The sequence below is a fragment of the Xyrauchen texanus genome, chromosome 9 (assembly GCF_025860055.1).
Source record: "Xyrauchen texanus isolate HMW12.3.18 chromosome 9, RBS_HiC_50CHRs, whole genome shotgun sequence".
Classification (NCBI taxonomy): Eukaryota; Metazoa; Chordata; class Actinopteri; order Cypriniformes; family Catostomidae; genus Xyrauchen; species Xyrauchen texanus.
Genome location: NC_068284.1, coordinates 18880814 through 18896644, shown reverse-complemented (window position 1 = coordinate 18896644; position 15831 = coordinate 18880814). Strand labels below are relative to the sequence as shown.

The window sequence follows — 15831 nt, the reverse complement described above, 5'->3', positions numbered from 1 at the left end:
TATCAATGCAAAGAGCAAACAGACAAAATATGCCTGCCTGCACAACTCTCCCTACAGCAAAAGTCAACAACAGAAAAATGGCTCCCAAACCAGTAAACCGCCCAACAACTGCAGCAATAAAACTGCTGATCTCAAACAACAGAGAAAATTGTTTACCCATATGCTCACGATACAATTAATAACACAATATGCTCATAGTAGTCCTCATAAATGGCTTATAAAAATTAATTTCCCATCAAATAACACAGCCCCTGACTGGTTTCCCCTACAGCTCTGTGCTGGAGCTCTGGTGTTTTCAGCTACATTTATTTTATTTTTGTTTGCAAATTGCTGTTAATAAGGAACAGTATAGACACAGGCTACGGCTGGGGGATTCATCTAGTATAAAACAGCTTTTTAGTATCATGTCTATAAACTTGTTGTTTTATGTACTATCAGGTGCCCAGGTCTTAAAGCAGACCATAAAAGCAGTTGTTTTACTTGGGTTGGAGAGGTTTATGGAGGTCTGTCCCACCTCCACCAGATTTTACTGGCCTGAACTGATGATTCCTCTGTTACTAAGCTAAGATATTATATACTTAACAAGTACTGCTTGAGGTAACACACATGAAAGAAAAAAAAAGTATTTTATGATTAGGCCCATTCAAATTAATTAATTAATAGTGACTTAACTTGATCAATTAAAACCCATATAATTCCACCTGTTTAAATTGTGAACTAAATTTAGTTTGAAATTTGAAAGGTCTAAGAAGAGTTGATTTATTTTACACCGAATTGTCAATTACAAATGAAAGTGACAAAGTGCAGACTGTGATGATTTCATGTGAACTTTTTCACATGAGTGGTATAAATAGTCACATTTAATTCCAAGGTGCCCCTTTGAAATATGATGTCTGTGTCAAAGCTCCATAAAGTAAAACCTGTCATAATCACATACAACTATGATATTTGTACATAAAATGCTTAAAAGGTCTATTATTGATTTATTAATAAGATTGCTCTGGCTCATAAATTATGCTCATGGGACAAGTAAATATGTAAGCGGTCACAAAAGTGACAAGTGGGAGAACACAGAGCCTAACTTTTTAATAGGTAACTCATTGAGTCCCATTATAAAATTGCAAGTTGATTTTGAAGTATTGTTACAATAAATTAACCTAAGTAAAATTAAAAAGAAATATGCATGTATTCAGTTTTTTTGCTAGTTGCCCATCACAATGTACCAACCTAGTCTCATAGAATGAACTACATTTTTGCAAACTGACTTTTATGTGATGCATTCCACATTTAGCTGCAGTTTCCTGGTGAGATTAGCACTAGATCCACTACAACAACTGTGAATTTTAGTCACTTTCACACAAATCACAGCTACAATGGCTGATTATGACTTTATAAAAAAAAAATTTCGCACTATTACTCACATACTGCCATGTTTTGATATCGAAACACTTTTACTCTAAAGCATCATTTGAAAAACTATACATTTTAACGCTCGTATTACAGACTCACCAACATTTAGACTCCCACAGTAAAGTATGATAAACCTGATAAAGTATTATAACTTTGAACTCAGTGGACTGTGGTTTAAGACCAGTCAAGCACGCAAGCTGGCATGTGAGACGAAAAAGTTATAGAACCGACACTAGATGACATGTTTGCTTTAGAAAATGTGCTTTTCATTTCTCTTTCATTTTGTTTTTGGATACTATCTGTTAGGTTTAGGTGTTGGTTAAGGGTACGGATGTCTGTTTTGTGTCTACCTCTCATTTAATTTAGATCACTATTGGTTAGGTTTAGGTAAAAGTTTTAGGTTAGGGAGGAAGGTTTTACCTCTATCTAATATTCACCTTAAAAACCATGTCTGATTGTGACAACATTTCACTTGCTTTTAGCGCCCCCTGCTGGGAATTTTACTAGGAAACTGCAGCCAACTGTGTAATAAGGCAAGTAATTTCATTTAGCAAATTTTTGCCATGGTCACCTAATTTTCATGAGACCAGGCTGCAATGAGCACAACCTTCCCAGCCTCCACAGCATGTGTCTTAACAGGATAGGTTTTTACTCCCAGAAGAGCAGCAGTTTTGAAAATCAGCACTTGTTTGTGCTGAGCATGAAGTTTTGCCATTCTAAATATAAAATTATGTGGTAGTGTTTTTGGAAGAAATTAAAAAAATTATTGACTGTTTACATGTCATGGTCCTGAGAATGAATGGCAAAACACATTGTAATTGTGTTCTTGCCAAAAACATGATGTTTCGAACTGAATGCTCATCCAGCTCAAAACATTGCTTTTTTGGCGCAAACAGCGTGAAGTAAATTAAAGTGAGCCAACCTCAAACAGTGTTTGTCACTGTTATACATGATTTGCCACATGGTTCTGAGTATGATTATAAATGACTATTTTTTTTTATTTGTTCCATTTGTTTGACATGAACTACTAATGAACAATTTTATTTTTACTAACTAATATTAACAAAGATTTATAAATGCTGTAAACAATATAGTGTATACTGTTAGTTTATGTTACCTATCTAATGCATGAACTAACATTAACAAATGTAACCTTATTATCAAGTGTTACCAATGATTTTAACACATTTGATTCATGGTATAGGCCATCATTTATTATATAACAGTTATTTTGATGAGCCACTTTCCATGAGTGCTGAAATTTAGTATAACAGAACTGGGAAGCTTCTCTATTTGTAGCACTCCGCTTCTCCATGTTTGTGGCTTTCCAAATAGTGGTGGAGATTTATATTCATTGTTCATTTTGATTTCATGCAATGATTCATTCAATTACCATTTCTGGAGATTGTACGCTTACTCCAGTAGGTGGTAGCAAATTTGAATAAACTTTCATTTCATTTCAAAACACTGAGTCGTTCATGACCGAAACAATGGAAGTAAATGAGAAGGATTCCTTCACTTAAAACATTTGTTCAAAAACACTGATTTGTTTTATACATTTAAATAAATATAATAAACATTATATTTTTATAAATCATATCAATTATATTGTTTACTTATTAATAAAACATTTTATCATGTTTGAACTTGTTTTTTTCTTTTTTCTTTATTTAATTTATGGGCTTTTTGCCTTGAAAAGACAAAATAAAAATCATAATTTTATTAAACAATTGACGTACACGTCAGGGGCCATGTTTAATTACGTAAAAATGTTTAACACATTATTTGTTATATAATTAATCACAATAAATTAACACATTAAATCGACAATACCATATATATTTATATAAACACACACACACACACACACACACACACAGTATATAGCGTATAACACCTTTGCACCAGCCTTGAGCAAATCACAATCTGTATACAAAAGCATGCAGAATAGGAAGATATTCACCTGGGTCTTCTGGTTTCCTAGGTTTTGTCTTTCTCTATGAAATAAGAGAGAGGAGTGAGAATATCATAAACAGATTATCTTCTATATGAACACACTTAGTTAGCTATTATTATCATTTGTTATATTATAATATTATCATATGTAATATTGGCTTCACCGCAGAAAAAAATACCTTTTCTTTTTTTATTTCTTATAAGTAATATCTAAATACCCCTAAAACAAGATACACATTTACTTGAAAAGCAAAACATTATTAAACTTGTTTTCAGTGAAAATATTTTGAATTAAACTATTTTGCTGAGCCCATCTGCTAATAGTTTTGTTTCTCATTTAAGAATTGACCCCACTAAATATTAATATATTTATTCTCAGAATAAAACAAATTTGCAAATGGAATGAGGGAAAACAGATACATTGTCTTAAAGACATTATCTTATTGTCTAATGTAATCTAAATTATATCTTGTTTTCAATATGTTCACTAAATATATTTAAGATGAAAACAAAACATAAACTTCAAGCATGACACCATTTCCAGACCACTTTACAATATAAAATTAGCCCTGGATACCATTTAGATTAAATGCACATATTTGCTCTCTATCTATCTTACCTGTTGCTTTTGACCGACAGCACCTGAATACATGATAAGAGAGAAAAAGATAATTAAACAGCAAAAAATATAGCATGTGCATGTACAAATTGCAATTGCAGGCCATTATTAAGACTATTTCAGCCCTCTAGCCAATGAAGCCCAGTCGAGTTAATAGTTAGTAGCCTATGGTAATGATATACTTATAGCAGAATAGCTACATCACTGCATTCACTGAAATATCTGTGGCGTGTATGAAAACCCATGAATGTCACACTAAAAAAAATGGAATGGGAACAGGTTGCAGGAATGTAATAAGTCAAATGTGAAATATGAAATGTCAAACAGATTAATGCAAAGACTCCAGTACCTGCCCTTCCACAGACTTCTAGTCTTCCCAGACAGCCCTTATGAGCCCCTATCCCACATTTAGGACACAGGTAGCCTTGGTTAAAAATTCCCCTGAAGAGCAAGAGGGAGATAATAGGTCACAAGGTTTAGCATAGAGACACAAATGCAGCAGACAGGACTACATCATGACTACAACACTGTATCCTAATCAGGCTTTCTCTACACTTCTCTATCACATGGAGATTGGCGAATAACAACAGGAGTACCGCGTGAACATAAACAATGGTAATAGTTTGCATGTCCACACGCAGCTTCAGTGAGAATATGATTTGCATTCAATAAACAGACTGTTCCATCTGACGGTTCTGATTTTATTGTCATTTATCATAATTTAAGTGTACGAATATCGCTGTGTCGCGTCGTGTCTAGTGTGACAGACAGATTGCTTGTCGCTGGAATCTGATCACGTCACATCTGGTTAGGACACGGTGACAGCACATTGATTGCCTTAGTGGTTAATATTGAATTAATTTGTAGAGCTCTAGAAAAAATTAAGAAACCACTGCAAAATTATCAGTTTCTCTGGATTTACTATTTATAGGTATGTGTTTGAGTGAAATGAAAACTTTTGTTTTATTCTATAAAGTACTGACAACATTTCTCCCAAATTTCAAATAAAAATATTGTCATTGTCACAACAAAAAAGATGCAGTGTTTTCAGACCTTGAATAATGCAAAGTTCATATTCATTTTTAAACATCACAATACTAATGTTTTAACTTAAGAGGAGTTCAGAAATCAACATTTGGAGGAATAACCCCAATTTTCTGCTTTCATGCATCTTGGCATGCTCTCCACCAGTCTTTCACACTGCTGTTGGGTGACATTATGCCACTCCTGGCGCAAAGATTCAAGATGCTCGGCTTTGTTTGATGGCTTGGTGCCATCCGTCTTCCTCTGGATCACATTCAAGAGGTTTTCAATGGGGTTCAGGTCTGGAGATTGGGCTGGCCATGACAGGATCTTGATCCGGTGGTCCTTTATCCACACCTTGATTGACCTGGCTGTGTGGCATGAAGCATTGTCTTGCTGGAAAAACAATCCTCAAGAGTTGGGGAATTTTTTCCAGAGCTGTATATAGCTGATGTTGGTGCCAGACACTGTATTGCTGTATTGTCCATCTACCAGCACTGCTGTGATTACAGTGACAATTAAGCATGACTGCGAGTGTAAAATGTATTTTATACAACATAAATAAATAAGTAGGGAAAAACTAAAAACTCTCCCCCCAAAAAAACGCTCTTGTGTGTGGAACTACTTTCTCACGCCACAGGATCAGCTGTAGCTGGTCCAAAAGATGCGCCCAATTTGAAACTTTAGAACTAGTAACATGGCAGAACACTGACATTCCTGTCTTGAAGGAAATCACACACAGAACGAGTAGTATGGCTGGTGGCATTGTCATGCTTGAGGGTCATGTCAGGATGAGCCTGCAGGAAGGATACCACATGAGGGAGGAGGATGTCTTCCCTGTAATGCACAGCATTGTGATTGCCTGCAATGACAACAAGCTCAGTCAGGTGATGCTGTGACACACTGTCCCAGACCATGACAGACCCTCCACTTCCAAATCGATCCTGCTCCAGAGTGCAGGCCTCGGTGTAACGCTCATTCCTTCGATGATAAATGTGAGTCTGACCATCACCCCTGGTGAGACAAAACTGCGACTCGTCAGTGAAACACCCTTTTTGCCAGTCCTGTCTGGTCCAGAGAAGGTGGGTTTTTGCCCATAGATGACATTGTGCCGGTGATGTCTGGTAAGAACCTGCCTTACAACAGGCATACAAGCCCTTAGTCCAGCCTCTTTCAGCCTATTGCGGACAGTCTGAGCACTGATGGAGGGATTGTGCGTTCCTGGTGTAACTCGGCCAGTTGTTGTTGCCATCCTGTACCTGTCCCACAGGTGTGATATTTGGAAGTACCGATCCTGTGCAGGTGTTGTTACATGTGGTCTACCACTGCAAGGACGATCAGCTGTCCTTTTTTTGTGAGCGGCAGGCTACATTAAAGGTCACACACTAGATGCATCTGGATGTTTTTGTGTATGGTGACTAGATCCACAACTTAGTTTGGACTGCGCCTTGTCCAGTCCTCTTGTGGTCTCCCAATGCTATTATGCCAGACTACATTAAACTGAATTAAATCCATTCAAATTAGGCTTGTAATTTAAATATATAGCAATGCCTCAAAAGTCATATCGATAAAATAATGTGCTGATCAATAATCAATATATCGATATTATATGACATGCCTAGCTGCTACATATCTGCACTGCTCTTACATGTTAGTTTGGAAAGCCACGAACACAAGCGGAGTGATACAAACAGTACAGTCCCAGTGCTGATGGTGTGAGCTTGTCCAATCAGATTTGTGGACCAGAAATAACTGTTGTGTAAATAAATTATATAGCTTTCTCTGTGCAATCATTTACATTCTGTTTTGTAATGCATTTAGAAAACATTTCTAAGCATGGCTTAAGTCCAGCAATACCTTTAGGGTTACTGTAGTTTTCTTAAGAGTACAATTTTGCACTGTAATCACAGCTGCAATTTCAGCATGTAATCAATATATGTCTCAGAAAATTGTGATGGTAGCTCACCTGAGAAGCATATGACAGGAGCTGCAGGTGGAGGCCCTCTCAAAGGTGTGCATCATAAACTGATGAGAGTTAAAGGTGGCGTTCTCTGGCCGAATATTGGATCTGCAAGGATATATGGAAAAACAATGGTATAAAGTGATGTCTTTAATACCTGGAGAAAGCTATCCATTAGCATTCACACTCATCTCAGTGGCAGTTGAACGGCTAGTGCATTCAGTCCTGGAAGTACGCAACATGTGTACTACCATATTTGCTAATGGTCACTCATTTATGAACCCATTTTTTGATCCAATCACCTTGTGATTGCCATTTGTCATTTTAATTAACAGCCACAGTACTAAGCCCTTCTTTAGCGACTAAAAATACACAAGATTAGAAGACAGTCTATTGAATGCTTTTATGAGTCCTAAAAAAACAGCACTGTTTAAATGTATAATTTGCTTGCAAAAATACACGACTACTTTTAAATGGTCATCAATAGAGAAAGATTCTTTTTGGCCACATAATCATGTTGTTACACCACCTATCAGCAGGGCTAACCAGTAGCCAACTGCCAATGTTTACTAGACAAACTCTGATCCCTTGGTACAAACTTGGCTAATTAGAAAATGAGCACAGACATGCTAACTGTGCAAGTTAAACTGCCTGTTTAAGAGGCCACAATGAATGGGGGCTGAGCGTCGGTGAATGCTGTGGCCCAAGGGGACGGGACCAGACCTTCCAATTCTAGGCACGAATCAGAGCAGTGGGGAAGCTCTTTACCTGTACGACTTGAAGATTGATTCCTGCATCAAGAAAGCTGTATGCATGTGGCAGGTGTAATTTGTTGTTTGAATGCACCCTTCGGATCATCACACAGTCAACCACATGTACACATGCACATACAGACATTTTTTTAAATTGTGTCATAAAAATCAAGCAGACAAGAAAATATCATTACTGACTCTCAGCATGAGGACAGCGTTTTTTCTTTATCCTACACCATTTCCAAATCAGAATTCTCATTAGTTTCATTTCTTCATCTGCAGCCTTTGCAAATACATTTTAGCATCAAATCCAAAAGCATCTCAGGCACAGGATCTCATCTACTGTAATGTCACGTCACCTTGTAGCAATTCAAGCTGCTTGACAAAAAATGTAATCCATGTAATCATGTTTTCTGCCTTATTGAAAAGGGGTTAAAGATGTTGTGTGTAAGCATATCCCTCTCTAACATACAAAAAGCAGGTTTGCCCTTTTCCATCGTAATGTGCACTATTCTGCAGTTTGCATTGCAGTCTCAAACATTCAGACATTTTACTAAATAGCATAAGGTCTGGTCCCAACCTGGTCTCAGAGAACCATGTTACTATACCTACATTTTTGAATGACTTTTGGAATTATTTTTTGTACCTTTTCACATAAATCACAAGTACAACTGCAGATTATCAGTTCATAAACACATACTGTTCGTCCTGTTCCTCACACAATGCATTTTTAATATATCACAATTATTTTACTATAGCGAATGACTTATAAGGTGATCAGTATTTAAAATTTGTACTATAAATGTCCACTTTCACCTTCTTTTGTTTTGACAATTCACATTATATGTGCATATTGCCACCTACTGGGCAGGGAGGACAATGTTTAGTAAAAAAGGACTTCAATATTTATCTGTTTCTTACCCAAACCTATCATTTCACTTCTAAAGACATGGATTTAACCACTCAAGTTGTTCTTCAAGTTGACCTTCAATGTTCTGGACACCATTCATGTGCATTGTATGGACCTACAGAGCTGAGATATTCTTCTAATAATCTAAATTTTTTGTTCAGCAGAAGAAAGAAAGTCAAACATATCTGGGATGGCATGAGGGTAAGTAAATGAGAGAATTAATTTTTTTGGGTGAACTATCCCTTTAAAATTTAGGTAAGGGAGGTAAGGTATTTAACTCGCTTTTAGCGCCACACAGTGGGCATTTCACCTTGAAACTGCTGTGATATGTTTAAGGAACATAGCAGTATAATTTGGCAAAAATTACACAACAGTTACATAATTTATATGAGATCTGGCCATTTGGAACCTTAATCTGGCCAAGAACAGCCCCTTAAAAAGACTTTGTCACCGAGAAATTATTATTATAATTTTTTTACATTCTGTTTAAGGCCCCGTCAATCTGAAATAGATGATAATGCAATAATAGAATGGCTTGGAAAAAAAATACATTTAAATAATGGCGCTCTCTGAGAATGGTTGTAAATAAAACAGAGCAAAATATAAATATAAAACATTTGTATAGACTCTATGGATCAAAAGTTTACTTGCTATTAAGTGTTTCAAACGCTGAATATCTTTCATTGTTTTTATGGCACTAAACTTTGACAAATCCAGTGATCATTTTCTACTCAAATGTACTCACAGTATCAATCCGTTATCTTCAAAACACCCATTTTTTTTCCAGGGGGACTGATAAAACCCTGTGTTCCCTTACAGCCAATCAGTCAGCCAATCAGGTTAGAGCTTGCCAGATCAAAAAAGTGCTTTCCAGTTATTGGGTGCATTATGCATCAGACATTAAGCGTAGAGTCACCTGTGTTAGGTGAAAAGTCACTTAATTCTTTAAAGTTTCAAACTCACATGGCCATCTCAAACTGGTCCAGCCATTTCTTCTTCAGCTCTTCGGTTTTGAACAAGAACTCATACCCAGTCTGCCCTTGCACCTGAGTGAGGTAGAATCCATAGCACCACTGCCAGAAATCAGAAGGCAAGACAGACCACAGAAAAACAATTAAAGGGGATTTCTGTGCTACTACATCACCAAATGGAATTGCAAAAATAACGACTTTCAAACTGGTTTTCCCGAACACTGCCCCTGTGCTGCTTGAACAAACAGGTAGTCCTACCACAAACTTATGCCATTGGTTGAGTCAATGTTGCTGTGTCAGGCTGGATGGGATGCTCAAATTTTTTTTTTCATGTTTTGATAGCGCCACAGGGCCACAGTGTTCTCGCTTTTTGTGGAAATAAACGTGCAAATGGCTTACTTCTATTTGTCACACTTCATCTTTAATAACACTAATAAAAAAACTTGTATATAAAGGTCTAACTTCCAAATATGTTAAAATATGCACATGTATTAAGACATTTTGTAATAAACATGTAGTTGTTGTATTGGAATATTAAGGGGTTGTAGTCGGTTTAAAGCTATGATGGGAGATGGCAGTGAGGGTGGTGGATGAGGGAAAAGGGGCTCATTTTATATTACACAGTAATAGACAGCCAGAGGCAACCTTGGGGGAGTGGACACATTCATCACCAACTATTACCATACAGTGAGTATATGTATGTGTATATGTGTGTAACAGAGCAGTTGTGCACATTTCTGTGGGCTATGTTGCAGTATGCCATCCTATCCAGCCAAATTGGGGTGAATGAGTTAAAAAGCATTTTTTGGTAACACTTTATAATGATACTTATACCTTTTTAAACCTTGTATTATATATATTATACAATGCTTATCAGATCGATATTTAATGTATTCATATTTAAATATACAGCAGGGGTAGCTACTCTTGCTACTGCAGTGTTTACCTGTGAGATTAAATATGTGCAACACAGTTAAATTCAACACAGTTAACATGCACATTTACTGTACCTTATTTGACATTACTGTATGTTACATGATTGTATGACTATTTACATGTATATGTATGTATACATATATATGTATAGGTTCTGTAAGCTATTGAAGCTGTTTTGTTAACTTCAGCCATATATTCTGTATATACAGTATCATCTATGTAAGCCATCTTATGTCAGAAATGCAGAGCGTGCAACAAAATGAGTGTTTTTGAGCATTTCAGTAAAATGTTCTGGCCCCCTGTCTTTCTTTACTTCAGCAATGTTTGGACTTGGGCTGTCAATTGATTAAAATTTTTAATTTAATTATTTACCGATTAATGGTATGACGATTAATTTATCAAATTGATCGCAACTGATTGCATTTATAAATATGTGCTTAGAAAGACCCTCAAATAACAATAATTCAATAAATAATGATTAAATACTTATAAATAGTTATATTTAAATCATTATAAATAAAATATATATTTAAAAAAATAATAATAAAGATAATTAAAATGCATAACATCATTGTGGTACACGAGTAAAGCATTAAAAAGATGGTAACACGTTACAATAAGGTTCCATTTGTTAGCATTAGTTAACAACATTAGTTAACATGAACTAAAAATGAACAATACTTTTATAGCTTTTATTAAGCTTAGTTAATGTTAATTTCAACATGTACTAATACATTTCTCAAATCAAAAGTTGTGTTTGTTAACATTAGTTAATTCACTATGAACTAACAATGAACTAACATTCAACGATTGTACTTTTATTAACTAATATTAACACAGATTAATAAATGTTGTAAACAATATATTATTAATTCTTTGTTCATGATACCTAAAGCATTAACTAATGTTAATGAATAGAACCTTATTGTAAAGTGTTACCAAAAAGACAATTCAAAAAGTGGCTTTAGTATATTACTATTTAGTATATTTAGTTTATTTCCATATTATTGAACTTATATCATCTGTCTGTCATTGGCCTACAGTTCTCACAATCCATTTAGCTTTTGAATTCATCAATCAGTCCAAGATAGATTATTATGAGGGCGCGTCAATGCACACCTGCGGCAGCCGATTTTGGGGCGTTTCGTTTGCGTCACATCATAAACATACAGATTTTATGTCACTGTGTCAAGTTAAACTCTATGCCTAAATTGCTCAGATGGAAGGAATATGTCTTATCACCGTCCGGAGACATGATTACTTGCATTATTTTTTTAACACGTTATTTTTTAGATAATTAATCATACTGAATTAACAGCCCTAGTTTGGACTAATGATTTGTTAATGGTTATATAATGTAATATCTTTTAAATGTATGTGTCTGTGCATGAGCATGTGTGTTTTGAAGACAGTTTGCAGCTGTGTACAGGGCTTGTCAAAGAAGTGAAGGAATAGGATCCATCAATGAATTAAGTTTGTGTATGTGTCCTGAGGAGGGGCAGAAAGACACTTCAAACAGAAAGCCAGCGGGGCTTTGCCTGGCCAAGGTCTCCTTGAGACAGATTTCACCAGACCATCTGTTCAGAAGAAACCTTCCAGGCATAAAAGAGAAAAAAATATCAAAAGTTTAAAGAAACATACAGTACGCATTATTTTTACATTTATCAAACCATTTCCAAGCCCCAAAAGAACATCATAAAGCCAAAGGTAACTTGAGGTTGAGAAGTCTGCCTTCATTAATTGAAAAAGCACACATACCTCTTTATTTATTTCTTGTTTATATGACACTGGAAACTCTAAATGGTCCGAACACAGAGTCTTTATATAATTTCGAAAGCAACCAAGCCTTTCTACAGCAGTTGGTTCAACATCAGAATATGACTTGACATGCTGTGCCGATCTAATCTGTCACCATCTATCAATCCTTATAGAGAGTATTAGCATCTGTCTGCCTTAGTTTGTGATGGGCTGCCTAGCTTGATCTCACTTAGAGTATGCTCACCGTAACAGTCTAAGGGATAGCTAGAGTTTTTATGGTTAAGGTATTGGTCTGTGTTTTTAAACCTTACAGACCTAAGGACCCCCATCCAGACTCTCAGCCAACCCAGGGACCCCCAATATAAATAATAATAATAATAATAATAATACATTCTCAGTAACTTTTACTACAAATATGAGCTAACATTATTACATTAAGATCATTAATTAATTCAAATAGTTATACATTTTAAAGAAAATTCTGTGTTCTAAAAATATCATCTCCATGGGCCCTCATGGTTTATTTTTTAAAGTCAATTTCTGCATAGCCACACACTTTTCAGCCTTGGCTATAAAAAAGACTTTGAACATTTTTACAGTTATTGCCCAGAAAAAAAAAGAAAAGAAAAAGAAAATTATTGTAGCCAACAAATGGTGTAATTGATAAAATGTTAACATTTAAAACAACTTGCCCTGATAAAAATGTGACAAAATGCCCCAACCTATCTAACAATGACAAGGAAAAGTATGTAAACCCTTTGGAATGGGCTGGTTTTCTGCATTAATTGGTCATAAAATGTGATCTATTCTTCATCAACGTCACAGGTATAGACAAACACAATGTGCTTCAGCTAACAACACACAAACAATTATGATTAATGTCTTTATTGAACATATACAATTAAACATTCAGTGTTGTTGGAAAAAGTAAGTGAACCCTATTTAATAACTGGTTGATTCTCATTTGGCAGCAATAACCTCAACCAAGCATTTCCAGTAGCAACGGATTAGACCTTTAAAATTTTGGCGCATTATTCATTAAAAAACTGCTTCAGCTCCGACACATTCTTGGGATGTCTGGTGTGAACAGCACTCTTGAGGTCATTCCATAGTATCTTTATTGGGTTAATGACTACAGACCCATCACTCTGACGTCTGTGGTCATGAAGTCATTTGAGAGACTGGTGTTTGCCCACCTGAACGACATCACTGGACCTTTTCTAGATCCCCTTCCATTTGCTTATCGAGCAAACAGGTCTGTGGAAGATGCAGTCAACATGGGATTGCATCATATCCTGCAACATCTGGACAGACCAGGGACAAATGCAAGAATCCTATTTCTGGAATTCAGTTCAGCTTTCAACATCATCATCCCAGCTATTCTCCAGACTAAATTACACCAGCTCTCTGTTCCCACGTCTATCTGTCAGTGGATCACCAGCTTTCTGATGGACATGCAGCAGCTAGTGAGACAGGGGAAATTCACTTCCAGCACATATACATATGTGCTGGAACAATATATGCCCCCCAGGGATATGTGTGCTCTTCCCACTACTCTTCTCCCTGTATACAAATTACTGCACTGCCTAGAACCCCTCTGTCAAGCTCCTGAAGTTTGCAGATGACACTTCTGTCATCGGCCTCATCCAAGATGATGATGAGTCTGTATACAGAAGGGAGGTTGAACAGCTGGCTGTCTGGTGCAGTCAAAACAACCTGAAGCTGAACATGCTCAAAACAGTGGAGATGATTGTGGACTTTAGGAGAAACACCCAAACATTGACCTCGCTCACCATTCTAAACAGCACTGTGGCAGCAGTGGAGTCATTCAGGTTCCTGGGCACTACCATCTCACAGGACCTGAAGTGGGAGACACACATTGACTCCATTGTGAAAAAGGCCCAGCAGAGGTTGTAATTCCTTTGCCAGCTGAGGAAGTTCAACCTGCCACAGGCACTGCTGATACAGTTCTACTCAGCAGTCATTGAGTCGATCGCCTGGACTTCAGTAACTGTCTGGTGTTGTGCAGCTACAAAATATCGGATATCACAAGACTACAAAGGACCGCTGTTTGGACTGCTGAGAGGATTATTGGTTGCTCCCTGCCCTCTCTTCAAAAACTGTACCCTTCCAGAGTGACGAAAAGGGCTTGAAAAATCACTCTGGACCCCACTCACCCTGCCCACTACCTTTTTGAACTGTTGACTTCTGGTTGGCGCTACAGAGCACTGAGCACCAGAACCGTCAGAAACAAGAACAGTTTTTTCCTTCAGGCTATCCATCTCATGAACAGTTAAAACGGCTCCACTGAACAATAATTATGTGCAATTCACAGCTTAGTCTATTTATATTTGTCCAACATACCCTCCCTCTTCTGCCATTACATTCCCTTGCTTCTGTATATAACAGATTTGTATATTGTACATATATGTATATATCTATATATTTTTCCTTAATGTGTATTTCTATATATACTATATTTTCTATCCATTTTTTTATTCTATTTTTATTAATATTATTATCATCATCTCTGTCTTGTTGCTGAATTGTTTGTGCACTGGAAGCTTCTATCACCAAGACAAATTCCTTGTCCTTATGCTTAAGCATGCTTGGAAGTAAAGCTCATTCTGATTGTGACTCTGATTCTGATTGAGGTCTGGTTTTTTTTAAGACATTCTTTAGTGGATTTACTTCGATGTTTAGGGTAATTTTCCTGCTGCATCACCCAACTTCTGCTGAGCTATAGCTGATGAACAGAGATGTTAACCAGTTCCAATGATTCCTTCAAGCGTTTAGCTGTCACTCTCTTTTATTCTTTTTTACCTCATTAAGCATTCTGCGGGGTGCCCTTTGACTAATCTTGGCTGGACGGCCACTTCTGCAGAGAGTAGCCACAGTACTAAATCGTTTCCATTTATAGACAGTTTGTCTCTTTGTGATACATTTGTAACCTTTTTCAGCTTTGTTCAAAGCAACCATTCTTGATCGTAGGTCTTCTAAGATCTCTTTATTGCAAGGCATGGTCCACATCAGCAGATGCTTCTTGTGATAGCAAACTCAAAACTTTGGAGTGCTTTTTTTAAGTCAAAGTAGCTCTAACTCACAACTCCAATCTCATTTAATTAATTGGATACAAGGTTTGCCAATCCCGACTCTAATTAGCTTGGGTTGACATAATTAGCCTAGGGGTTCACATACTTTTTCCAACCTACACAGTGACTGTTTGAATGATGTATTCAAGATGAAGAAGAACAGTACAATGACTTGTGTGTTATTAGTTAAAACAGATTGTGTTTGTTCATTTTAGTAACTTCAAACCAGAATGGTTTTGAAAAATGTATACATAAATGCAGATCATTCCAAAGGGTTCACATACTTTTTATTGACACTTTACAAGAAAAATACCCTTTTCCAATTTAAATGCAGTGATTTGATTATGTTTGCTTGTTTAACCAATAGCTATAAGAAAAATATGAACAGTGAAAATTTACTTTGGAAGGAAGAATTCACAGAAAAAATATTTCAATTTAATACGT

General features: G+C 36.3%; 1 protein-coding gene across 2 annotated transcripts in view; it reads right to left on the bottom strand.

Moving 5' to 3' along the window:
* Positions 1-15831, bottom strand: part of vav3b (vav 3 guanine nucleotide exchange factor b) — a 73063-nt gene that overhangs the window by 21962 nt on the left and 35270 nt on the right. For both annotated transcript variants that reach the window (XM_052134120.1, XM_052134121.1), the window contains exons 15-19: positions 9594-9703; positions 6975-7076; positions 4335-4426; positions 3986-4008; positions 3374-3407 (exon numbers count right to left, since the gene is read on the bottom strand). In XM_052134120.1, coding sequence (XP_051990080.1) covers positions 3374-3407; positions 3986-4008; positions 4335-4426; positions 6975-7076; positions 9594-9703 — 361 coding nt within the window. The remainder of the gene's footprint in view (positions 1-3373; positions 3408-3985; positions 4009-4334; positions 4427-6974; positions 7077-9593; positions 9704-15831) is intronic.